This window comes from Platichthys flesus, chromosome 8 (assembly GCF_949316205.1).
Source record: "Platichthys flesus chromosome 8, fPlaFle2.1, whole genome shotgun sequence".
Lineage (NCBI taxonomy): Eukaryota > Metazoa > Chordata > Actinopteri > Pleuronectiformes > Pleuronectidae > Platichthys > Platichthys flesus.
The window spans coordinates 18,895,612-18,922,621 of record NC_084952.1 but is presented as its reverse complement, the minus strand read 5'-3'; the positions used below and the strand labels follow the sequence as shown (position 1 = coordinate 18,922,621).

General features: G+C 40.9%; 1 protein-coding gene across 2 annotated transcripts; it reads right to left on the bottom strand.

The window, feature by feature from the left end:
- Positions 1-459: 459 nt before the first annotated feature.
- LOC133958718 (endothelin receptor type B-like) lies at positions 460-12,543 on the bottom strand. Of its 2 annotated transcripts, none has more exons than XM_062393655.1 (8): positions 12,337-12,543; positions 7,972-8,538; positions 6,603-6,715; positions 6,307-6,511; positions 3,817-3,966; positions 3,569-3,702; positions 3,334-3,442; positions 460-2,923 (listed from the first exon to the last, which is right to left on the bottom strand). In XM_062393655.1, the coding sequence occupies exons 2-8, from the start codon at positions 8,356-8,358 to the stop codon at positions 2,783-2,785; spliced, it is 1,239 nt and encodes a 412-aa protein (XP_062249639.1). In that variant the 5' UTR covers positions 8,359-8,538; positions 12,337-12,543; the 3' UTR covers positions 460-2,782. The 2 variants fall into 2 exon arrangements, with proteins under 2 accessions (XP_062249639.1, XP_062249640.1); XM_062393656.1 differs by having other exon boundaries at positions 12,341-12,543.
- Positions 12,544-27,010: the final 14,467 nt, after the last annotated feature.

Below are 27,010 nucleotides of genomic sequence, written 5' to 3'. Positions count from 1 at the left end.
TGATCCCCATACATAATTTGTTTCTGGCCTGAGCACATCTGACATGTTTTCTCTTGATGATGTTTCTTTGAAATCTGATTTAAACCAAATGTAACTTCTCATCAAAAAGAAAAAGGAAGGAAAAAATAAAATTGTGCAGGACAGGACCTTTGGCAGGCTGTTAATAACAGAGATGACTGTTTATGTTCACTCCTGTTAAGAGTCAAGAGTGCACTGGTTTCTCACCGGGATCACTATACTTAGAGTCTTGAGTGTTTGCAAATGATGTACAGTGAGACTACTGATAAAACAACAGATTGGTATTTACAGGGCGTTAAATATTTACATGAAAAGTCAGTGAGAACTGATACATTTTGTAACATGTCATGTAATGTCCAGACAAGACATGACATCACCAGAGAACAACACAAATCCATTCACTCCTTTGTGTGTTCAATAAATAATACTCAACAACACATATGCTATAAAATGTGTTTTATTACTACATACTCTCATGAAACAATTGGGCTACAGTATAAATGTAATCCAAAACATCAGGGCCAATATTCAAATTTCATCATCACATTACGTGTTAAATGTTTCTTGGAGCTCCCTCAGTAAGGATACTAAACTGCTGAGACCAATTCCCCACAGGATAGTTACACACAATGCGTTAATGTACTGCTACTGTATCAGCTGATCTGAGCACTGCTGCAAATCCTTATTACAGTAGCAAAAGGAATATTATGTTTGAACATTCATATATTACACACAAAAATACTGTCTATATTCAAAACAACATAAAAATAAGAAGCTTCAGTGTCATTTGACACATTATCTGGTTGTTAAGCGTAACTTTGGATTTAAAGAGGATACATTCACCCACTAGTTTGGTAAAAATAAACTGAATATGCTAAATAAAAAAGAACAAGCTCAATCTCAGCACCAGATTAAATGGATTTATCATGTGCCTATCACCAGGAGGGCTGTAGGCTGTGACTTATAGGGCTGGGCAAAAAATCAATATCAATAATTATCGCAAAATAATTTTCATCAAAAGCAATATAACAAACATATTTTTATATATTGTGTTGATGAAACAATTTATCAACCTCAGATTTGTAAAATGTTTTTCATTCTCTGTTTGTCAAGCCACAACCATTACATCTTTAATCTCAAGAGAAATAATAATGTGACATTTATTGTAAAATTACCGATACTGACTGATATGATTATTTTTATCTTGATATAAATCTGCCATATCGTCCAACCCTATTCACTTCTACCAATGTGAAAAATTGTGATTCATTTAGGTTTAAAGTTCACCTTTAATAAATTGTACAACATAGGTTTTACTGAATGATAATACTGGATTGCTGATTTACAATAAGGCACAAACTGCAGTTTTTTTTCTTTTTAAAGAGCCCTAATTTATGTAAAAAGTTGTTTCTTGATGCTGGTTTGTCACGCGTAAGTTACGACTGAGCTGCTCAGCAATCTCAGGCGTCCTAAAGTTCTCCTGTGTTGGACCCCAAATACTTCACATCTCTTTATGCGAAACCCTCTCATTCACAGATTATGTTGATCGCTAACATTCATCTGTCCCTGAATTATACCTAAATTGATTGGTCCCTACACTGAAAGGAAAGAACTATATATTTCTAAATAAATGCTATGACCATAATGTAATCTCTGATAAAAACATTCACTTTTTAAAAACATCCAGCTCTACAAAAATGTTTTTTTTTCCTACCTAAAGCTTTAAATCATGTCCATTATAGGAATTGTGTTCCTGCAGCAGCTCTTAGAAATAGTTTTCCGGCCCCATGAATGCTCATGTAACCTGACCACTCACTGACAGTGGTCAGATATTTGGAAAATAGTGAATGAACACGTCATGTTGGAAAGATGAAACGAGCTCCACCTGTTTTGTGATATTTTCTTAGAAAAATAGAAGCTACATTTTGATGAGACAAGTTAAGATTTTATACACAGTGGAAACCACTTACAACAGCATTGAGTACTGCAATAACAATAGAACTAATATTGACCTCTTCTTTGTGACACGATGGGTATCATCTGGTGTTTGTCAGCGCTCAAGGACAACAGCTTTCCTCCAGATGACTCAAACTGCAATGATTTCCAGATGAAGGATTTCTGCTGTTTGACTCTCCAGGATACACTGTGGGGCCCATTTTGCTTGAGTATGATGTCACCAAGGCACATGGGCATGGCACAGTGAGAACGCACACATGATTTTCAGATAATCGGCTACTGATTCTCGGGTCACAGTTTCCCTCTATCTTTCCCCATGAGGTATTAAAGCTTCAACAGTTAGTACTCTTCGGCTATTAATCATATATGAAGCACTACGGCTATAGATATAACTGTACGTCTGCAGTCAACAGGTAAATAATGTACATACATTTACATGGGGCTTAAATTTAACATTCTTTATAACTGTATTTACTGTGACAGTCCACTTAGAGACTTTTAACCCTCTGCACAAGCCTCAGAGTTGGAGTATGAATAGATCTATGCCGCTGGTTTCATCATAGTTTCTGCATTATAGTGCAGCAGCCTGAACAGGAGCAGTCCTTGGGTCAATGCTTCTACCTCAGAGTCTTTCAGTCTGATGTGCATCCTGTAGAACCTCATTCCATTCTTCCCTCCTCGTCAATCTGTTGGCAGCGATGCTGTTTCTCTGTGATGGAAGTTGATGGGAACCCGGGTTCGAGAGAAGAGGTACAGTGATGTGTGTGTGTGTAGGTGTGTTTGCCTGTGTGTGTGCATGCGTGTGTGTTTATGAAGAGCTTGTGTATTTCTGACTGGAGCGGGAGCTGGAGCGGTCTAGACCATTCCCGTGGCCGGAGCCCTTCCAGCGTCCACCCGAACCTCGCTCGTCCAGGGGAGACATTCTGTAGCACCAGCAGCACAGGCAAGACTACAACAGGAGAAGACAGACATGCAGTTACTCGTGTGTTTTTGTCTGGCACAGAGTGGAGCTCAGGCCTCCGCCAAGACCCAATAGGCCTTTTAAATTCAATCCAGCCTTAAAGTCCAACAAAACAATACAGATCATGAAATCGTAATCTCCGTTGCTGGAGATGAAACCACATTTTATTCTGCTCGATTCAGATATTTTGGGGGATCTGCACCAAATTCCAAACACTCAATCCACAGAGTATTTTTTTTATTCATTTGATACATAATTGTTTCCTGGGAAATTGGTGAAATGTAAGAAAGTGAGAAAAAAAATCCTGGATCCATGTGACAAACCAACCGACAGACAAAAGAGACAGGGGTGAAAACATTACCTCCTTGGTGGAGGTGATTATACCAGTTGTTTCATACCTGGAAGCAGTTTTTAAACTTCTGGCTGACAAAGTAGAGGGCAATCGGGTTAATGCAGGAGTTTAGGGAGGCCATGTTGATGCCGATGTAATCCATCACTAACAGGAAGCTGGCGGGGAAAAGTGCAAAGTTTACAGTAAAGACCAGAGGAAATCACAGAGGAAAGAACAATGGGTTCTCATGAAGTCTGCAGTGTATTTGTGTCGCCTGCTGTACGCCCTAACCCTAACCTTACCTGAGCAGTTCACAGCGGTTGGGGTCGTTTTGATCGTAGATCGTTTTCTTTAAAATACGGCTGAGATGAAGGGGCAGCCAGCAGAGAGCAAAAATCAAAACCAGGCAGAAGACCGTCTTCGCCACTTCCCTCCGCTAGGCACAGAGAGAAAAAAAGATAAATATTGAAGTCGCTGAGGGTCTACAGGTCCCATAGGTCATGGCTACATGATTCACAACCTGCTCGCCAGACTATTTTTGTTTACATACCTGCTTCATGTGGTCATTGAGTGCGATGCGCATGCCTTTTTTACGACCGAGCATTTCACAGGACATAAGAGTGTAGAAGATCCCTGTGCAGGCCAGGGGGAAGATGAAGTAGAAGCCAAACAGCCACCAATCTTTCACATCCTGGTAGAACTGGAGCAAAACAAAGATCCCGTCATTAAATGTCCATTGATAAAGAAAACATGTCGATTTAATATGGCCTCAAGTCTCCAGTGTAACGAATGTGTTTTGCATTATATTATTGTTACTGAGGTTTCTTACCAAAGTATGCATATAAATCATCCTGTTAACACGTACAATACACAGAGAGGGCGGACAAAATAACTATGTATGTTTTTATCCACAAACCCTTTGATCACAGTTTTTTAAGTGTTGTACAGACTGCAGGACAGAGTCTAAAAAAGTCAAAAAAAGAGAAATTGTTTAAATGGTCAGTTTCATCCTACTAGGACTTTAGTTTATCCATAATACCAATAGCCAAAGGAAAATGTTCTTTTCATTAACAAATAAATACATAAATCTTGATCTTATTCAATAAGTGGTCAACATTATTTGTTATGTATGTAGTTCCTCCTTTCTTTAATTTGATTTTTTTCAATTCTTTCTTTTTTTCTTTTTACACTGAAAGAACATGCTTTCTTTCCTACGTGTCCTTCAGCTCTATCCAGTTACATAAATACAATATTCTTGCGCAAACTACAGGACAAAAAGTGTTTAATAATAGAGAAATATTTTCTTTACCAGTTCATAAGGAAATGTTTGCTCTATTATAAATCGATATATAAATGTGGTCTGTTGTTTACTTGAGATTTGTTCTCTTGCTTTTTTCTTATCACTGAAAGGACGCTGTATTTCCGCTGTGTGCTGCAGTTCCTCTGGACCCTTCTTGTTAAAATAAAGTAAAGGAAGTTTCTTCACATTTGACACATCTTTACCGATTCTCACTGCCCCGCCTCATGAGCACAAACAGTTCGTTCAGATAAATTGCATGCAGCGTGCATGTATTGCATTACATTCATTAGATTGACTAATTACTGTATGTGTTAGTTGAGCTCGAGAGGCAAGAAGGAAATCCTGATTAAAGAAACACACCAATTATTTGGCTGGCCCTCTGGCGCTTCGCTTTGAAGCCAACCGAGCTGGTCCCATGTGTATTTGGTTGTCACATCATCAGGTGCAGGCTGAACATAACCCTTTTTTTAGTTAGTGGAGAGATCCTAATCTGTGGGCTGTCTTGGTCACAGCTGTGACCCGGGGCCCTCCCTTGTGCTTCTTCCGCTTCCCTCGTGTCTCATGTCTCGCTGTGTGTGTGTGTGTGTGTGTGTGTGTGTGTGTGTGTGTGTGTGTGTGTGTGTGTGCGAGTGTGTGTGTGTGTGCGTGCAGTGTGTGTGCAGTGTGTGTCTGTGCTGTCCACGTGATGCTCATCATTCCCTCACGGCCACTCAACTGGCGATCGGCCATCACACCTGCAATCCATCTACTTATAAGTCAAGCAGTATATCAACCCTCTACTTCTTGTCTTTGTCCACTTGACACTGTAAGAGGCAGAGAGCGCGACGCTTCCTTCCGGCCCCGGCCTCGCACTGCCAGCTCCACTCCCTCATTCCCTGCTCAGCTCAGTCCGGCTGTCCGTCACTTTCCGCTTCGCCTTCCTCCTCCAACTACTGGAGCCCTCTATCCTCCACCCCAAGGCCCACTGCAGTAAAATCCTTGTTTCTTCATACAATAATGTTGTCTCTGTTCTGCGTTGAAACATAACATGGGTACAGACTAGCTGCGTTGTTGTCTCTCAGCTGAGGAGGAAGTAACAGACACGGCTCGCTGTGACCGGTGTGAATCCTTCAGGTCCGGTGGCTGATGAATGAGTCACAGTACAAAGAGACACAGCCCAGCTGTTTGTCAGAGCGACGGTTTCACATAAAATGTGAAAGTTCATCAAATCAATTTGGCAATTCAACCACCACTATCCTGAAAGTTTAATTGTGTGCCTGCTTTTCTTTTTTTTAATCCGCTTTTTTTAATCAAATAGCCGTTAAATTCATAAAATAAAGATATTTTCTAATCTTAAAAATTTCAATTCACATCCAGTTTCCTCACCTCCTTTTAAATCAATTACTTTCTGTGAAATTACTCATAACAGTGCAATCAAATAAGTACTCAGTTGTAATTACTACAGTATTACATGAGTACAGGATCCTACTGCATCAATACTGGGTCCTTAGTAGTTCATATTTTATGAGTACTCACTAAATGTTATTACATTAGTAAATGAGTACTCAGTAGACATACCACATTATTAAATTAGTACTCAATAGATATTACTATATTCAGTATTCATTGTCGGACCACACCCATCTTCAAGTTTCACCCCAAGTTTTTATGCTGCATCTTGTATGGTTGTGACACTACTGTGGTGTCAGGCGGATAGAAACACAGACTCACTATTTAGGTCGGTAAAAAAGTGTCTCATACCTTCATGAAGCTATTGGTTTGTTCCGGGTGCAGGAGGCAGACTCGCAGCTTACTGCCTCTGTATGGTATCTCCAACATGTCGAACGCCAGCGCCTCGGGGACGGCCAGCGCCACGGCCACCAGCCAGATCAGAGTCACCTGCACGGCTTTCCACAGAGGGATCCCCATCCCCTTCACCCTGCTCCATGATGTCACTGCATGGTAGCTGCACGCAAACACAGCATACACAGACACAAGCATTAGCTGCATTCAACACTGGTATTTATGTGTTTTGTGTATAGGGCAGGGGTCTATACCGGTCAATGCTGAGAGCGCACAGGCTGAGGACAGTGATTCCCACAGAAGCTTTCTGTATGAACGGCACAAGTTTACAGACGTACACACCGAATGGCCAGTCCTCCGCTATCAGCTGCAGAGAGAGGAAATTGAAGGAGACAGAGAGGGAAGACATTCGTGGTGAGAGAAATCTGAGAACCTATATCACCTTTGAGGATCATTGAAGGATCATCTGTTCATCATGTCCTCCATTATTGTTGTAGCAGCTAAAGCCAAAACCAACAAGAATGTGTTCTTCATTCGGTAAACGTCCTTCTCCCCAGGAGGATGGAGTCAGTTCAGGATTTGGACAATGTGTTCAACAACAAAGGCTACACATTCGATTTTTGGAAGGCGTTTTTGTCTATAGTGTCTTATTTCATTTTTTTTTTAATGGTCAGCTTGAGATATAGTAAATTTACTCTCTTAATGGTGAACTTACCAATTTGGGCTGTTGACAAAAATGTCAGAAATTCCAAATAAAAGAAACTATTATATTTCAAACATTTAATATTTTTGTTTTTTAATTCAATCCCCTGGTATTGCTCGGTTTAAACATTAAAAAAAAAAACAAATAAAAGCAAGAAGGAGATTTATGTAATCTCACTAATCAACCCAATCTGTTTAATGGCCACAACCAGAATTGTGCAATGTAAATAAACGAAACCACATGACATTGGCGGAAAGTTGAGACAAATTGCAGCAATAAAGTCATAAATAGACCACAGCTAACAACAGGATATGCCAAGAAATGCGTTGCAAATGACTCAGCCATAACTGTTATAGTGCAGGGCAGAAGGAATAGCTTTGGATTGAAATACTTAACTAGTTCCAGACTATTGGATGGGAAATTGAAATAATTTAAACTTCTTTTTTTACTTCTTTTTTTTTACATTGCGTAAAATGCCTAAATTTCGATTTTGATATCATCAGCAAAAGCTGTATATCATCACATTATACTCAACAAACTGAGACATGTATTCAATCTTATGACTTGATGTAGCTATCAAATGTAGATGCAGGAAAAAAGACTTCATACATTCATTACATAGAAACAGAGGAAACACTGCACAGACTAATGCCAATTGTGTTTATGCTACATGTATATTTTGACACGAAATTAGAACCCAGGGATGGTAAAAGTATTTAAATGACAACAAGAAGCAGCCAATCGAACTGACGGGACCCAATAACTGTAGCAACAGGGCTTTAACGTCTGCAGGCTGACTTCTGAGAATCCAGATTACAATCCAAAATGTTGGGTAAAGGAATGTGGTCATACAGCTGTATTCTGTTCATACCAGTGTTAAATCGCTTTGTGAACAGACAAAAAGGAAAACACATACCTACCTTAAACACATTGATAGGGATGGCGATGATAATATAAAGCAGGTCCCCCAGTGCCAGGCTGCCAATCAGGACGTTTGGTCCGTTCCTCATACACTTGTTCTTATATATGATCCTTAGCAGCGCTGAGTTGCCGATCATCCCCACCACAAAGATCAGGCACGACACGATGGTGTTCACGTACTTGAACGCGTGTTTGATCTCTGTGGGCTTTATGCACATGGGGGGGAAGGAGCCCCGCGGTCGGCCTGGCTGTGGTGGAGGCAGCGGGACAGATGTGTTGCTCTTGGAGGTTTCTGAAGCCTCAGGGCCGCCTTGGGAGTCGCGGGCGAACCTGGAGGCCCCGACCACCGCGACCATCAGGAGACACAGCAGAGCGAGGGCCCTCATCTTCACACGAGCCTCACACTCACACAGCAAGATGTTCACTCACTCAAAGGCACGTGGCAGCCGAAAAATTACACACTTAAAGGCACTCACGCACACACATATTCACGTGCTCAATCCCATCCGGACACTGGATCTTGCTCCAGGTTTGACAACGTGTGACCAAGTCCGAGGTTCTTTGTCCTGCAGAGGAAGCAGACAAACCATCACGTTACAAACAAACAGTTGCACTTTTATCTCGCAATGTATTGGACTGATGCAATTGATGATAAATATAAATGATAAAGAATAAAAAAAATTGGAATTTAGGTCAAAACAGTGGAACAAAGCTGCAACCAGGACTTTTAGTTTTGTTTTTATTTGTTTTAATGGGTGTTGTCAGGGTCACTAACAAACGTGGGGGGGACTGAAATATTTCAAAAATCAGTTTAATGTTAGCTTTTTAAACTTTTTTTTTAGAAGAGGACAAGATGGTGAAGGTCTTCCACACAAAGGTGTTAGCTGCCACCAGCATAACATAGCATCAAATGTGCATTTTAGAACATAGGACAAGATGGAGTATATCCCTTGTATGTTCTACCGAACTAATTAATACCTTCTACCAGTTGATTGCATCGATTGTTAGTGACCAACAGTGGATGTTAGATTCATGTCTTAGGTTGTGTACTTTAGCATCATAATGTGTTTCAGCCTTTTAATCACAAGACCCCCTCTTCTAAGGTTTAGAACCAAAGCTTGATCAGACGAGGGTGCATGTCTCTAGCACCTTGGGGCCCAGTTGGGATCTTTCCTCCTGATCCAGAGCCATTGGCTGCATTGTTCTACAGTCTGTGATATTTCTTTTATCGTCTGGTGTGGGGCTTGTGCGTAGATTCCCAGATCTCTGAGCAACCTGATGGTGGATGTTACAATGAAACCCCTGCAGCCAACCTCCACATGGCAGACAACTGCTTTCCAGCCACGTTGTTCTGTCTCATCTAAGAATAAAAGCGTATAATCCCCAGGGCAAATATGTTGATAATGAACAAATCAACAATCACAGACATTACAGTGGTTTTCTTCCAACATTTCTGATCTTATAGTACAACATCTACTTGTAATAACCCTAACCCCTAAGTTTAGGGCAAGATTGTAGTTTATCTACATTTAACCAACTTTCCTTCATCTTAACCAAAGTGCTTTTGTTTCCTAAACTTAACCACAGAACTCTGGTGTCTGGTCCCCCAACCACTAACCTAATGACACTGCTGATACATGTGATTCATTCAATCAGTCATTTACTAAAAAAAAACTAACATAAGGATGTTGCCTCTTAATCTATGCCATTCATCATGTTTCTGACAAAGCTGAGGTTGTTAAACTACCGAGCATGATTCTGCATGTGGAGAGCTAACATGTAAATGATCAAAGCAGGCGCACCGTTTCAAAGCAGGCGCACCGGTCCTGAATCAACAGGTGTTCAAAGTTTCTATAAAATAACAATTGCAATATTGAGGGCGTGTTCTGTGTAATGGAGAAGCAAAAGAGAGGGAGAGAAATTAGCAGAAAGAGAGGGAGAGCAATGGATGAGTGATAACTGCATTTAGGAACAGCTCTGCTGTGTCCATTGTGTGTGTGTGTGTGTGTGTGTGTGTTTGTGTGTCGATGTCTGTATGAGTGACTTTGCTCCCTAAGCATGTGTCTACATATATTGTTGCCATCGTCAATCAGCCCATTTATCCGAAAGACGCCTGGAGGCTTTCTGGGGGGTACCCATGATTCTTGAGAGGCTCAGAGCTAAGCTAGGGTTCACACACAGACAAACACAAACTCACACACATTGTTCTTCTGTCTTTGTGAGGACACATGTTGACATATTGCATTCCCCAACCCTAAGCTCAGCCATTACAATTAAATGACTTGCTCTTACCTTTACCAGCCTAACCCAAGCCTGAAACTAATCCTAACCTGGACCTTAAATCCAAGCTCTAGCCCTCAAACACACTTTAAACTTTAAAGTTGTGTAAACTGACCAAAATGTCCTCACATTCCCAAAATGTCATCACACCATCTTTCACATGCGCACACAACCCCACAACCCCATCTCTGAGCAGTTGTGCAAACCTCTTGACACCATGGTTTGGGGAAAGGAACAAATACTTTCTTTAACTTGTTTTATAGTCATATAAGAATGTTCTTATAAAACATACACATATATTTATGCTTTTGTTCACAGGCTATCAAACAAAGCTGCCATTCATGACTTTGTTCGGCTCACAGAGGCTCATTCTGTCCACACACAAAGACACAAAATCACATGGACGAACTCACACACATATCACAAGAAATCAGTTTTGAAAAATTTGGCCATCATCCACACATATCCCCTCAGTCCTCTGATTAATCTCTTTGTGTTGTGTAACAGGGCTGCTCATTAGGCCGCGTTAGAGCAGGATTCTCTGATGTATTTGGAAAGCTGAAGTTTAATTGGACTGATCCTCCTAATCTAATAGGTTCTACTTTAGCAACCATCTCCAACCTTTAGCTGCGCTGGCTCTTCATCTAAGAAAGGAAGGAGAAGGAAAGTTGGCAAGCAGTGGAGTAAGAGTGAAGGGGTTACTAGAGGGGGTCTTAAGATGTGCATGTAGGTGTGGGAGGAAAGCAAGGGAAAAGGGACATATGACCAGTGTGTTTTGAAAACAATTGCAAATGAATAAAAAACACAGCAATACATGGACTAACCGACAATAAAAGAGGCCACGATTGGGATGAATGACAGCTTGATCTACGGTAACATTTAGAGGAACAATGGGAGGAAAACGAAAGCACAGGAAAGGCAAAGTCAGAAGAGGGGAAAGAGTGAGAGCTGAGGCACAATGACTGAAAGGGTTGGAGTCATAGGAGCGTCCTGGAGGTCCTGCCTGCAGGTCACTCTCATGACCGGCTGGCAAACAATGATAAGACGGAGAATTGGCGCTGATAGAGAGCGCTCATCCAAAGTTACAGGGTCCGTTTTTTTTTATTTGCATATAATCACAAGACCAACGAACGGCTACTGTGACGCAAATGCGTGATGGATCTAATTTGACTGATTGTTCTTGCTTCAGCTCAGTGGTTTATCTTGATCTTGCAGTTTTTCCTCTTATTCTGTCCATGTTGTGGATTAACTGGATCACATCATACTCACAAGGGGGGACTGCTGCATGCAAGGAAAAATGCAAACACCCATGCCACAACAATGATGTTTGGTTTTTTATAAATCAAATCTAAATGAAAAATAGCAGAGTAGTCTCAGCTCCACTACATCTCTTTTTTTATTCTTAGTCACACTGTGTAATACAGCTCCTCTGCCAGTTCCCTCGAATTTAGTGGTCTCTGCTGTGAAAGGATTAAATAAATCCCTGTCTACGCGGGAATAAAGAAAGCCAGTGGAGTGAATAAAGTTTTGAGTGATTCTCTTATTGTCAGGCGCGGCGACGTATGGCCACCGTGAGCCAAGTTTTTGCGGAGCCCCTCAGATGCGCAGCGGGGGGCGTCTCGGCAACGACTGCAGGGCGTGAAATGGACGGACTGTGAACTGTGACCGGTGGACTGCAGTAGATTTATCAATACTGACAGGCTGTGATGAGCATGAAGACGACCTTCTCTCTGCGTAACCAAGTGGAAACGATAATGTCACGCGTGTGAGAGAAACTGAGCCCCTCCAGTTCAACAGCAGGGCCCCTAACTAGATTAGAAAAAACAGTCAACAAGTGGGCCACCAGATCACTTTTTTCCACGGTAAAAGCAACACAAATTCACACGCAAAGGTTCTGGATTCATGGTTAACACGTGACACGATGCACGCGTAAAGATGACTGTTTAGAAAACCATTAACACTTTTCATTTACCCTTTCAAAGACAACACACTGGTTTCTTCAAACTAAACCCAAGACAGAAAGATAGATAGAAAGGTGTGTGAAGAAGTTGAGGTCTTTGCATGCACCCGTTTTCTGAACTTACCCACCTGCGGGAACGTTCTGTGGTCACTGCCAAAGTTGTCCAATATTCCAGCTCAGTTCCACCAATTGGATGATTGCGCTTTCTGGATTTAAAACGAGGTGTATTTTGGATCTCCAGCTGTTTAAGATCACGGTGGGTCCACTGTGTGTGTGTGTAAGTGTGTGTGTCCTCCCCGCTCCCGGTTGTCTGGGCTCTGACGCACGGAAAGGACAGCGCACGGGTTTTATAGGCAGTAGCCGGGAAGCTGCTGAACCAGCCAATCACGTCCCAGACACCAGCATCATTCCCTCTCCTCTGTCGGGACGCGACTCTATTTTACATGGACTTTTGTCTTTCTCTTTTTTTTGTTACTTTCTGTGCGACGATGCTCCAGTTTCCTGTTATCAAACTCCTCTGTATTAATTACTTCTTTGGTTATTCTGCTGATGACGTTGGCCTATACACATGGGATGCTGATGCTGTCATGGGAACGGTTCAGCCTCCAGGGTTCATACCCCTGCAGGATGTGTGATCAAAAGAGCAAGAACCACACGCGCACACACGCACGCGCCCGCACACACACACACACACACAAACACACACACACACACACACACAAACCTTATTTGTATAAAACACGTTGTTTGGAAGGTTTGATTTTGTCAATGAGTTTCATTTTAGTTTTTAAGTTTTTGCTGTTGAAAAAGGTTTTATTGAAAAGCCTGTAAATGTGAGTGGCACACGTATGATGTCTGAACCATATGTGACAGCTGGATCACCTGCAGCAGTGAATCATTTTTATCAGGTTGCTGTATCTCATAATGATAGAGGGCTTCTTCTACACAGGATCGTCTGTAGTTTCAATGTAACTGAATAGCTGTATAGGCTTCAGTTTTTCCTTTGCTAGTTGGGTTCAGCATTTCACTGTATTGTTGATAATGACTGACCACAGTGGTGCTCACAATGACATCTGCCTTTAATAAACTCCTACAATATGAATGCTAATGTCACATTCCTTCGGTTCAGTCATCAGCGTACCTTACTGTCTTGGAAGTCAAGGTGCATTATCACCATCTACTATGTCTATACTATGTCAATATCTTCCTGCTCAACCTTTTCTCGTGTTAAATTTGATGTTATCGCAGGGCACTCAGAAGCTACAACTTACTTTATATGTGTCTTGGATATTTTGTATTCTTGTTTTAGAAGGGGCTATATAATTAAGGTTATCAATATAATGGCATTAATGCGCCGTGATTTTGGTTGCCACCTGCCAATAAACTGACAGAGAAGAAAAGGATTATCTATCAGCTTGCAGACAGCTTTTTTGCTTACGTCTGAGTCTATTTATTTTCCTGCACATCATCTGTCAGACAGTCCATCACAATCACCGTATAGCATGAATATGATACAAGAGACGTACTACAGAAAACAACAATCCTTAACTATGTTTCGTTGAATCATATCCACTTCACTCAGTAGTACTGCCAGAGTTCAAAACAACAACTCAAGACATTCAATTACACAGTGCTTGTGACAAACTCATGCACATGTGCAAACAAAGGCACCAAACATGCCAAAAACAGGAACAATCTCTTGAACATTCCCACTCTCACATCATCACCGTCACTACTGCCATTAACCCAGCGGGGGTAAACACACACACACACAAACACACACACACACACACACACACACACACACACACACACCATACAAAGGGCCTTTCTCTGGAGTGTTGTTTAATGACACCCATCCTCTGCTGCTCTATTTTTGGAGGCAGCTATTTACTGGTGCATCATTATCCTCATTAACACAGTCCCATATTAGCAGTTAATCAGACATTATCATCATTATACACATAGTTATACACATTATCTCGTCACAACTCAATAACGTGTTTCTTAGCACCTGTGTGTGTGCAGCTGTGTGTGTGTGCGTTTGTGTGTGTGTGTGTGTGCGTGTGTGTGTGTTTATGGGAGAGGGAGATTGGGGAGAGTCTACATGGCCTTGGCAGATTTGGAACATCATGACATGTAAGTTCTCTTCATCCTCCCACACAGGAAAGGCGCTCACATTGCGTTACAGTACGTACAGTTGTGTCAGATAAAGAAGGGACATGATGGGAAAAACTTTATTTATTTCTCACCCGAGAACACGAGCATGACAACAAGAGCCTGCAGATATGATCCCACTTCATGACTCTGTACTGAGCTAAACTCTGAAGAACAAAGCAGGGCTCCATCGTCAGGCTGATTTCCAGAGGGAGGAACCTGCAAATATTGCTAGCATAGGATGCCTTTGTCCACGACATATGGCTCCCTGGGGCGAGGAGATGTTGTCCTGCGACTTTGATGACTATCTGGGAGATTCAGAGCTGTTTTTGAAGTCATAAATTTCTTTACAATTCAAAGAAATTGGGACTACCTGGAACTCAAATCCAATAACAGTTTTGTCTTTGTCTCTGTATTATGTTTGACTGCTGTCATGTGCAGCTCACAATTTTGCCCATTGTCATGTTTTCCTTGAATAAATAATTACACAGTCAGCCATGCATTGAAACAAAATCACTGAACTTTTAAGAGGCTTAAGAAAACCCTTGAAACGTGACTGTAGAAGGCTGAGAGGCATCGATGCCCAAAACAAGACAGTTTTTCTTCGTTCGAATCTTTGAAAAAAAGAAATATATGAGTTCATGGAAACAGACCTCAGGACAGGTATCATAAAGTCTTCTAAGGCCTTCATGATCAACGGGATAAATTTAAGGAATCATTAGTTGTCAGACTCTTGCCAGTATTGTATGGATAAATATAACTTTTACCATCAATATGCTGAAGCTGAGCAGCACCAGCTGTGAATGTTTCCCAAAGACTCAAAAGAATGAGAGAAACGTTTCTTTTGGCTAAATTTCTAACATATGTGTTGTTCTACAGCCTCTCAACAACAGGATCTGCAAAATTAATGTTTAAAATAACATTCTGATATAAGAAGCTGCAATGGTATTTGCATTTTTTTAACCTGATGTGAAAAGCTTGATATGGAGGATGGTTGCAACAAATGAGAAAAGATGCATTAAGCAGGTCAAACGGGTATGACCATTGTTTTTAATGGTAAAAAACATGATTAACCTCAAACTTTTCTTCAAGAATTACTCACGTCTTTCTTTCTTTCTGATAGTCGTTTTCAGACATGAGTGGACAATGTCCCAAAAAAATTGGAGCAACTGATTCGGACATTTGCATTCTCACATATGACCTCTCCAGTGAAGTGCATGTCTAAGGAAGCAGTCAATTGACTCATTGACGTTCAAATGACGCACATAGCGAAGCAAAAGAAGAAATAAAATATTGAGAGACACATTTTTATGTGATTTGACTCCTCGAACCATCACCACCCATCCTGCTCTACTTCACGTACGCACACACACATACACACACACGCACACGCACACGCACACACACACACCCACACACACACACACATACACACACACACACACACATTTCCAGTGTTGCAACCTTGCAGCTGTCTGTTTGCTCTGTGCTGCGGATGTCCCTTTGGACCGAATCGATCATGTGTGTATTATGTTTATTTATGATTGTGTGAGTCTGATTCTCAAAGCTGTAGATATCTCTGTGTAAAGTTGGTTATACAGGAGGCTCTGTAGGTGTAAACTCAACACTTACATATTTGATCACCGAAATAAAAAGAGATCTGCCTCAGTAAATCTGGATGAACTCATGTAACCTCAAGGAAACAGATTTCTTGAATGGGAAGGATCTTCGACATTTTCTTCAACAACCGTGAAAACAGTCTGGCCAAGGACAGTTTCAGTTGGCGACTGCGCTCTTGTCCTGCGCTTCCTGTTTCAGTCTCAGTTGCTATTCTCCCTGGCAGAAGTGGATCAGGCACAGCCATCTTCCTCTTCCTCTGCCAACTCTTCTCACATCAGTGGGTCTTCTTCCCAGGATTTCCTCCAATGCTCTTTGCTGCGGAATGCAGTGTAGAATATTTTTACTCTTTCCTCCAGACAAGGATTTAGAGTGATTGCCCACGTGCCCTTGAATAAATGTTCTCTTGTTCTGTGCAGACTTTGTCAGTGTCCAGTCTACTCTCTTGCAGTCTACATTGGCAGTGATGAGGAGCAGCCTCTGCCCTTTGTCAATGAGCACGTTTGAAAAAACCTTTTTTGTCACTTTCTGTTATTATATGGAGGACCATACATGACATAAGTAAAAATAAATAAATAAATAAATGTATAAATAAATACAGAAATAAATAAATAAATGAATAAATAAAAATGGAAATAAATAAATAAATACAGAAATAAATAAATAAATATGTTAATACCAAAAGAAATGTCAAAAGAAATGTCTTAAATATATTTTAACATTTATTTTTTCCCTGATACATTTCCTTTGCATTTGCAGTGTCCTTATGCTAATGAGAAAGGCGGGCCTAACCGCAGTCTCATGCAGGATTGGTCACAGGAGTGTAATGATCCAGCCCTACTACTTCTGCCTTTCAATGCTGGTGTCCAGTAGCTGTTTGCAGCGTTGAGCCAGTTCACACTTAAAATGAACTAGTTCAAGTTCAGAGGGTTAGTTAAGGTTATTTTTTATTGGGATGATTTAGGTGTCAGTAGTCCTGACTGTGAGCGTCACGTCTCGTGTTGTACTGAGCACAAGGAGCGAGCCGAGAGGAGGAGGAGGAAACAGAAACTCCAGCTCGGTACAAACCACCTGCAGCCTCTGCTCTGATCATGAAGCCGCTGATCTCTGAGCAGATGTGACCAGAGAAACTCTGTGTTTCCACTGTTTCCACTGTTCCACAGAGTCACTAACTGGCTGCTTCACGGTGAAGAGCTCAAGTCTCAGTTACTGCCTGTGTCTCTGAGCGAGTGTGTGGCACAGCGCAGGGGCTGTGTGTGTGTGTAGCTCAGTTGACCAATCCTGCTCAAGACTGAGGTTAGGCCCGCCTTTCTCATTCGCATAAGGACACTGAAATCGAAAAATAAAAGTTGGAATAAATGTGGAAATAAATAAATAAATATGGAAATAAATGCAGAATTAAATAAATCAATGTCTTAAACTTATTTCCACATTTATTTATTTATTTCCACCTTTATTGCAACTTTTATTTATTTCCACATTTATTTATTTCCACATTTCAGTGTCCTTATGCTAATGAGAAAGGCGGGCTTAACCTCAGTCTCGAGCAGGATTGGTCAACTGAACTACACACACACACACACAGCCCCTGCGCTCCGTCACACACTCGCTCAGAGACACGGGCAGTGACTGAGACTTGATCTCTTCACCGTGAAGCAGCCAGTTAGTGACACTGTGGAACGGTGGAAACAGTGGAAACACAGAGCTTCTCTGGTCACACCTGCTCAGAGATCAGCGGCTTCATGATCAGAGCAGAGGCTGCAGGTGGTTTGTACCGAGCTGGAGTTTCTGTTTCCTCCTCCTCCTCTCGGCTCGCTCCTTGTGCTCAGTACAACACGAGACGTGACGCTCACAGTCAGGACTACTGACACCTAAATCATCCCAATAAAAAATAACCTTAACTAACCCTCTGAACTTGAACTAGTTCATTTTAAGTGTGAACTGGCTCAACGCTGCAAACAGCTACTGGACACCAGCATTGAAAGGCAGAAGTAGTAGGGCTGGATCATTACACTCCTGTGACCAATCCTGCATGAGACTGCGGTTAGGCCCGCCTTTCTCATTAGCATAAGGACACTGCAAATGCAAAGGAAATGTATCAGGGAAAAAATAAATGTTAAAATATATTTAAGACATTTCTTTTGACATTTCTTTTGGTATTAACATATTTATTTATTTATTTCTGTATTTATTTATTTATTTCCATTTTTATTTATTCATTTATTTATTTATTTCTGTATTTATTTATACATTTATTTATTTATTTATTTTTACTTATGTCATGTATGGTCCTCCATATTATTAACTTCAAGATAAGGGATTGCTCCCCCTCTGCAGCAGCCCTCCATCCCTTTGTCTGCTTATTACTAGCAAGTGCAAGCTACCACAAGTTACGGAGTCATATAAGTGCTTTCTAGATATTATCTCCAGAGAATGTCAGCAGAATGTTTGCCAATGAACAACGCAGCAGAAGATTCTCCAGTCAGTCATTGGCTTAACAGGCAGAGGTAACACATAATATTTAAATTCCTCTGGGGAGATCACAAATCGTTTTCTTTACAGCACATCCTCAGGGTCTGCTAGGTGTAGGGCTCCGCTTTTTGATCCTGAGACACGTGTATTCCTTTCAAGTTTTACTTAGGGGGAGGCAGGAGAAACTCGGTAGACTGTCCGCAGCCTCTCACTTTGGAAATTCGCATTTTCACACATTCAGAAGTACACAGTCACAGGTCAAACAGGAAAAACAAGAGGAATCAACATAACATAGGGAAACAGTTGGGCATTGAGCTGTGGACATTACAAATGCAGTATATGTGAAAGGGACATGAAAACTCTTATGATGTATTCACACAAAATGCATGATTTGTGCAGAAACTGTTTTGTCTGCCACTTTACATAAGCTTAATTTCCCAGGCATTTGAATATTTCTTTGTAACCCACATGTAGTAGCTTATAAATACAACAAACATCACATAGACGGTTTGGGGATCACCATTATCTGCTGTGTGTTGGAGTTTATTTTCTCCACTGGAGCTTTGCCCCGTCAGGCCACTGGAAGTTAAAGCAGCATGACATCAAGTCACGGATGAGAAATTAACAACTGGAGCGCAGTGACTTATAAGAAGAGGGCCAGCATTCAAGTATCACTGATGGTGAAGGCTCTAGAAAGCCTACGTCAGTCCATTCCCTCCATACGATCTAAATTCCTATGCATGTGTGCTGACATGTCAAGTCCACACATGCACTGTACATGATCCTTTCCGCTCCTGTGTCAGTTCTCCTCTCTGCTTGAGCTATTCATACAAAGTATCCTGTCATCTGCGGCTCAACAGCACTATTGTGCACATACACTCACAGGCTCCTTGCATGGTTCGGTGCAAAGAAATATTGGAAAGCCCTGTGACAGGGAGATGATATGATGGGCACGGTGCCCGGTAAGGAGTGACCTCTCCAGGATTAAAGCCTGAGAGATACAGGTTGGTACATGTGGGATTATCAGATGTTCTGGGGTTGAGTGTTGGCTCTGGTGACACTTTCTGGTTAGAAATGGTTTTCTTTTGTGAAGCCAGAGGGCTGCTAAACAAGGATCTGACTTATTCAACCAGATATCTTCCTTGTGTAATCTTTGTAAAAAATGTGTGAGACGTTTGTGTTTCCACAGGCTAATTGTGATCCGTCTCCATCTTTAGCTCCTAGATGTGTGCAAGGTCTGGATATGCCAGACTTTCACAGTGCATGGCATTGAATGGACCTGCATCTTTTTCCAAGGGGTTGGATTCCTAATCATTTGATAATGTGCATATTTCTTTGGAGTCATAACAGGTGCAGATGCAGGGGCAGACCCAGGGGGGCCATAGCCCCTTAAGCGCCAATGTTCTGCCAGTGGTATTTTTCACCTCCTGACAATTCACAAAATATATATGACAGTTCGTTAAAAGTTTTTATTTTCTAGGCTTTTATTAGAACACAATGTGCTTGAACAAGGAACCACTTTCAAAAATCTGGTTAATTATGTGTGTCGTTGCTCAAAGCTATAGAGCTAACAGTAAATAAAGAATTTAAATTTGCTCTATGAAAGTGGCAATATTAAATCAACTTTACTAGTGTACTTGTCACTAACAGGATTTCTGACAGAAGATTGAGATGCCATATTTTAGGGTTAACCCTTTTCCCTCATACTCCTGAAAACTATACAAAATTAAATATTCAAAGTGTGGTCAAGCAGATGCAATTACCATCTACTGTAGACTCAACATTAGTTACGCTCTCTCTGTCAGAGCACAGCTTACACAATGTTGTGGTTTTTATGTTTTGGTAGGGGGTAACATTATTAGGCAATATCCTGAGGCAACATTGCTGCAGCAATCAACAACCATTCTGGATTGGGTCCATCCCTAAACGTCTGGAGTAGATGGATAAATGAAGAGATGGCTGGACTGACCATTCTGTTGTTGGATTTGAAGTTGAGCTCTAGAGGATAAAGGCAGACAACCAACAGGATTAGACGATGAGTTGAATACAAACTGACCCACCTATGAAAGTACCATTGACATGCTGATACTTTCCCCTGCTTCCCGTCTACTGTTTGAGAGACTGCTGTTGTATTTGGCAGCAGGCGGAAACCTGGTGGGTATTGCAGAGGAAACTTTTGCATACAGCCTAAGAATTTCAAACCAATATGGATTGTTTTAAAGTACACTGCTGGGTAAGCATTAACTTGAATGTTGGATCTACCTCATAGATTAGGTCATTGTTACAACTCAGCCTATGAGAGTTGAGGGAAGCACTATAAAACCAGATGTTGGTTAAAATTAACCAAATTAAATTGTTTGTTAAAAACAGGTGAATAAATTTAGAGAGGGGAAAAGGATGGGACGTAAACCCAAAGAGGACTCCAAAATGCAAACAAGGCCTAGCTATTTCCAATTAAAACAAACAAATAATCAAAAACATGGAATAATGGAAAAAGCCTTGCAGTTCATTGTCTCTGGATGAGTTTGTGGAATCAGTTCATCTTACTATTATCTGTCCTAGTCCCCAGGTTGTGTCTACTGGTGCTGTTTAATAACCAACATCACACAAAATGTAACAATCTCTAAACTTGATGGTACACAAACAAAGAGGCTGACAGGCTGGCAAGATGACAGCTGCCCAGAATGAAGAGCGCATCCAACATTGGACGTGTGTCAGACCTGAATGTTCCTCTTGATTGGAGAGCCAGACAAGAAGCAAATCCCCGCAGGTCCAATGGCAGCAGGACAGAAACCATACCTCCATTCAACACCTTCCAATCCTCACACATCCTGCATTACATCTCAGAGCTAGCTGATATTCATGTTTTGAAACTGTAAATCTGATTAATTCGACAGACTACATTCAAACAGTACATTTCTTTCACATTCTTCAATCACACACAGTCCAGTCATCCGTTTTATAATTGAGGTATTTGAGTATTATACTGGATTGGAAATCAGGATCACACCACTGACCTTTCGACTTCTTTTGAGCCACAGCTCTATTTTAGACTGCACATGTACTACATTCGGTGAACAGTTGAATTACTTATATGCAATACTCTTTCAAAGCCTCCAAACCATGCACTTCATGGTTCCCTCCGAGGTCCCTGAAACCCAAAAGAGAAGCATGCCAGTGGCTGGGTTGATATGTGAATTAGGACGAGTGACGAGCCTCTCTTTGAGGATGTCATTCGTCAGCAGGGCCTACTCAACTGCTAAACCAGAAGCTGGCTCACACAAAATCTAACTAACTCTCGATAAACAACCCAGAAAAAAGGCACAAGTTCTACCCTAGATTTTGTTAGATAAATTTACCATTTTTCTCTGTATTGATTTTACGCTGTATATTGTTTGGGTAGTTGGCAATTTGAATTAATCTGAGATGAGAATGAGGGGGAATGATGAGACATGTTACGTTAAGCATCCAATGTTGTGATGGGACTAATGAGTTGTTTTGTTTGGATACAGCTACAGAACCCCAGCCACGTATTTACAGTCGGTACAACAGGATGTTTCCGAACGATAAGTTTCGCCGTCCTCATATTTGTTCAAGTTTTAGCAGGACTGTTGGCAAATGGAGTATCTTCCCCAGTTACAGTATGAAGTTTCACAACAGAGTTTCAGTCCCGAGTAATGAGTAACATCTACATTACTCCGTATTGCGCACAGCAACAGGGCACGTCAGAAGAAATAAAGCATGACCGCTGGTCTTGAACAGTAACATTCTTAGTGTTGTTTGAGAGATGAGTGCGATACAAAATTTCGTCGTACTGGGGAGGAAGTACGAAAGGAGACGTTTCGATAACATATTTCTTAGAATGGACTGAGTGAGAAAGTCCGCAAAGTGACTGTTTTCATACTCTGAGGGTCTCTACTGAATCCTTTCAAGTAATTAAGGATAGTAAAAGCCCAGAAAATGTATTTTACACAATATGGGTCCTTTTAAGCAGTTCCTTCATAATCCCCAAAACTCTTTGGACACCAGTCATACTCTCCCTTCAAAACCCCCCTACAAAATGCAACAGTTCCCTCCCTGACCCTGGGAACAGGAACAGTGACTTCCAGTTGACATCAACAACTGGAAGACGTCCTGCACGTATTCCGGTTTATTATTGGCTGAGCAACGTTTGCAAGGAGCACAATGTTAGCGTCAGGGCAAAGGTTTTTTTTCCCGATTTCCCTGTTTACTAACCATTTGGAGTAAAATACAGCTAGTGTCAGCGTCAGGATAGGTGGATACTTCCTCTCCTCTAAGGCCACATGCAGGAAACTGCTGATGCACAAAGATAGAAGTAGTGGATAAAGGAAGATAGATTCAAGGGCCTGGAAATGTGAAGTTTGAAAATATTACATTCTACAATACCCAAAAATGTTGTCCCACATGCATTTAAGATAATGTATTCTGCCATTGCTGGACATGTATCTTTATAAGGAATGTAAAAACTAATCTTTATTTCCTGTCAGTCTTAAGGACCACAGTGTCATGGTTTTGACTCTGAACGATTAATTATTGAAAAGCATTTTCAGTTTGATTATTACATCCTTGTGTTTCATGTCTATCCCTGTGTTTATGTTTGCATTTGACCTGTTCCTGTGGTTCATGATTCCCCGCTGTGTTTCTTTCTGGGTTTCGTTCTGTGTTTAGATTTGTGTTTTCTCTCTGTGTTCTGTGTTCTGTTTCCTGTTTTATTTTGTAAAATAAATATCTTGTGTGTTTTCCATATTGACTTCCTCTATTTGTCCTGTCTCACACCCTGGTGATTGTTTGCACCAGTCCTCGTGTGTTCCACCTGTGTTCAATTGCCCCTGTCTTCCTTGTGTATATAAGACTTTGTTCTTCCCCTTGTCTGGTGCCAGTTCGTCTCGTATTGCATGTAGTGTTCCAAGCAAGTCTTGTCTCGTCTCATGTTTTTCCGACCACGTTTGCCTTGATTTTTTTGCCTTGTTCTCACCCCATGTTTCGAATACCGTTGACTGATGACTTTCACTCCCTGTGTACCGAATCCTGCCTGTTAATAAAGACCACTTCTTTTTGAAAATGCAACTCAGTCTGCGAGTTGTGCTATTGGGTCCCAGTTCTAGTACGAAACCTTGCACAAATAAACCTGTATTATGAGTTCACTGGAATATGCTGCGTACTGTGGGAGGCTGCATGTGCCAGCAGGGGCATTTCTGTTCATCCATCTTAGTCTGTCAAAGTCTGATGTGGCATGTTTTGGGAGTTCTCATGTGTTTAGCAAATTGAAAAGAAGCTTTCTTTTCATAAGTAAAACACAAATCTGTCAAAGCAGAGATGGACCCCTGACAATCACCCCCACTGAGGCAGCCTATTTGGAAATAATAAAATTATAACGACCCTAACAAGTCGAGAAATAAATCCCAAACGCTGTCCAGTGGCCAGGAGGAGAGTGGAGCAAAATGACTACAACAAAAAAAACAATCATCATCCCCCCCAGTAAGATGATCATGTGGACAAATGGTTCTTCTAACTTGTATCGCATGGATTAGTTGAGCCTCTCAGCCTCGACCATGTCACAGAATGTTTGGGATGTATCCTGGCCAAATTAAATGGGGGACAAGTCCTTGGTGAGGAGTCCTTGATCGTAATCCTCAAGATGGTAAAAGATGGTATTTCACACTGAACGGTGTTGAGTGTTCATGAATAAATTAGCTTACCGATGGTCTACGGCAGGGGTCACCATCCTTTTTGAAACTGAGAGCTACTTCGAAGGTACTGAATAGTACGAAGGGCTACTTGTTTGAAACAACCTTCCTGAATAACAAAGTTGCAAATATCACTTTTTAATTATAATAATAATATACAAGAAGAGAATGTCTGATCACGTCATTCTTAATTATTCTCACAATAATTACTAACAATGATTTCCACAACAATGATGGTATGAAACAGATATTAAAACATGCAACATTTATTTATGTTAATCTGTTTCAACTTTGCTTAAATTCAACTTAATTGATGTACATTTGGTGACATTTATCACTACATTCCTCCTTCAGTCTGTACTTTTTCAAAAATACAGAAGAAATAACTTAAATTATAATCACTGTTACAACAATGATAAAGCTCAACCAAAAAGAACACATGCATGTGACTGGGGTGTAATGTTTAAAATTTAATTTTCTTTTATTCTTTTATTTAGAGCATGCTTCGCATCCGGCGGGCCGAGCTGTTGGACACCCCTGCTGTAGAGATTCTGAGTGAAACAGCACAAAAAAGCCCTGAGTCATGTATACCCAATAGGAAAGAAGAAGTTCTACCTCAGACAAGAATGTGACCAGGCCTGTTTCAACCATCAATATAAGCCGGTGCCAATGTTCCCAAGCAAGTCTGTGCTTATTCTTATTATATTGTGGTGATTTTGGGCTTAAAGTACAAGTACTTCTTTATTGGTAAATCTGATTGGAAAGTATAACTTTATTAGGTCATCAACTGCGGCACAATGCACATTAAGCTGCAGCCTCTGTGAAGCGATGGATTTGTGTGTTGTTTTCTTACACATTTAAGAGTTTATGATCTCTGATTGAGTTTGTTTTTCCACTTGATTTCATCTTGTTTTTCCATATTAACCTATATAACTATGAACCTTAATATTTGTTAACCTACACTAGAACCTTGTATGTGTCTTGGTGTTTAAAATAATTATTGCTCTGATGCTCCACAGGAAGCTATCAAATAGCGAGTCTCAAGGACATTTTTGGCAGATGTTCAAAGACAAAGATGTGTTGAAGTCGTTAGCCCTCAACTTGAATGATGGTTAGTCTAACCACACCAGAGTTTTTGTGTGTGTCTGTGTGTGTGTGTGTCCACTAGTGAGGAATGTTGAGCCCACAAGTGGCTTGTCTACTGGGGCTACCAGTGTGTTTGCAGTGCTTTCGTGTTCACATGCAAATCAGGGGTCATTTATGCAACAGAGGTACTCACAGTCATTCTCCTAACGAAGCCCCCATGTGTCCCATTACTGGCTGGCAGACAGCGTAATTGGAAACACAAAACTGCCGGTTGTTTTTTGTCAGATAAGTATACACGTGCATTTTCGGCACAGAAATTTTACAGTGATTAAGCTTATACCAACAAGGATGTTAAAGGAACGAAAAGCAGAAGAAAAGAACGATAAAGAAAAGCAATCTGGTTTAAACAATAAGGTAGACAATAGAAAAGTTGTTGTGAGTCTCTAATCTGAGCATCTATATATGCACAATTCAGGAAATCATGTGAAATGTCTCCTCCGATTGCTGGTTCTTGCATGTTAATGCATCACATGATGGTCTCAAAGCAACCTGTTGGGATTTTAGGTCGACAGAGCCAGACGAAAAGGAGCAGCGTCTGTTTTTGAAATCACTAAACTCTTTGCCTTCCAGTTGATCCTGTCAGATTTTACGCCCTTGCTTCTCATTAAAGATGCTGTAATAGGGTTTTGGTTTGGCTCAACGACCCAGCTGGATATCTCATTTACATAATCTCTCCTGCTCTCCACTGACTCTTGGTCCCTGAAATCGGACAGACAAACCCACCCTTCCCTTCAGAGCTCTGGGCCACAATTTATGAGTGTGCATCGCCAAGGTAACAACATTCAAATCTATGCTAGGTGAACCAAAGACAAATATGGCAGAATCCTTGTCCTCCTTTCCTTGATTTCTTATATGATTATGCCTTTTTAGTCGTATGGGAATCTGTTACCAAAAAAAAGTCTCTGTCTTTCCGATTGTTACTTCAGAGTAAATGCTGCCCATTGTATTTGTGCAGTAGTGTTACTCCCATCATGCTTCTGGCCATGAGAATGTTGTGGATTACCATGAGAATGAGAAAATAGTGGATGTTACAGAATGCTATGCTAGTTGATTACATGGATGTATAATAAGACTTGCTTGGGGCTTGAAACCATGGATGTATTTATATAAATGGCAGCCATGAATGTTCCTTAATGTAAGATAGTGTTAACCATAACATTCTTATTTGTTTATTCTTGTTGAGCCTGAATTTAGTTACTGGGGAAATGAGTCAGTGCAGTGATATAGTGAAGTATTATTTGTATTAGAGTTATTAATTACTCCATTCTTCAGTGTTCTCTGCAGCCAAATTTTACATTCAGAATTAGAGCTGAGCCTTAGGTTAAGTTCATTAATGTATCATAAGGTCTTGAGCTATTAAAAGAGGTTCAATGAAACAATACCTTCTCTTTCAATCATTTGGCTTAAAAAAGTACACATTTAAAACAGCAGGAGTTGACAGTACTGATAGTTTTACAGGTTTATCTTTCAGGGGGATTTTTACACTGCGATGTTGCAAGTGGCCACAAGCCTAGATTCTCCGCAGGGTTGGCCATTGGCAACATATGATGGTTTTAAAATTCATGCATATGCGTATATGGTGTGGGATTGGATATGGGGGGTTATGGAGAGCTGCAGCATCAGTGGACAATAGAGAATATGTCTTTAGCAGCCTGCTTTGTGCCATTTCATTCATGATGTGCATGAGAGTGTGCTGCA

Excerpts from the sequence above, each read along its gene's own strand:
- LOC133958718 (XM_062393655.1), bottom strand. The coding sequence starts at position 8,358 with ATGAGGGCCCTCGCTCTGCTGTGTCTCCTGATGGTCGCGGTGGTCGGG. Across the intron at positions 3,703-3,816 it reads TCAATGACCACATGAAGCAG|CGGAGGGAAGTGGCGAAGAC; the intron begins GTATGTAAACAA and ends CTCTGTGCCTAG. Across the intron at positions 2,924-3,333 it reads AGTTTAAAAACTGCTTCCAG|TCTTGCCTGTGCTGCTGGTG; the intron begins GTATGAAACAAC and ends CTCCTGTTGTAG.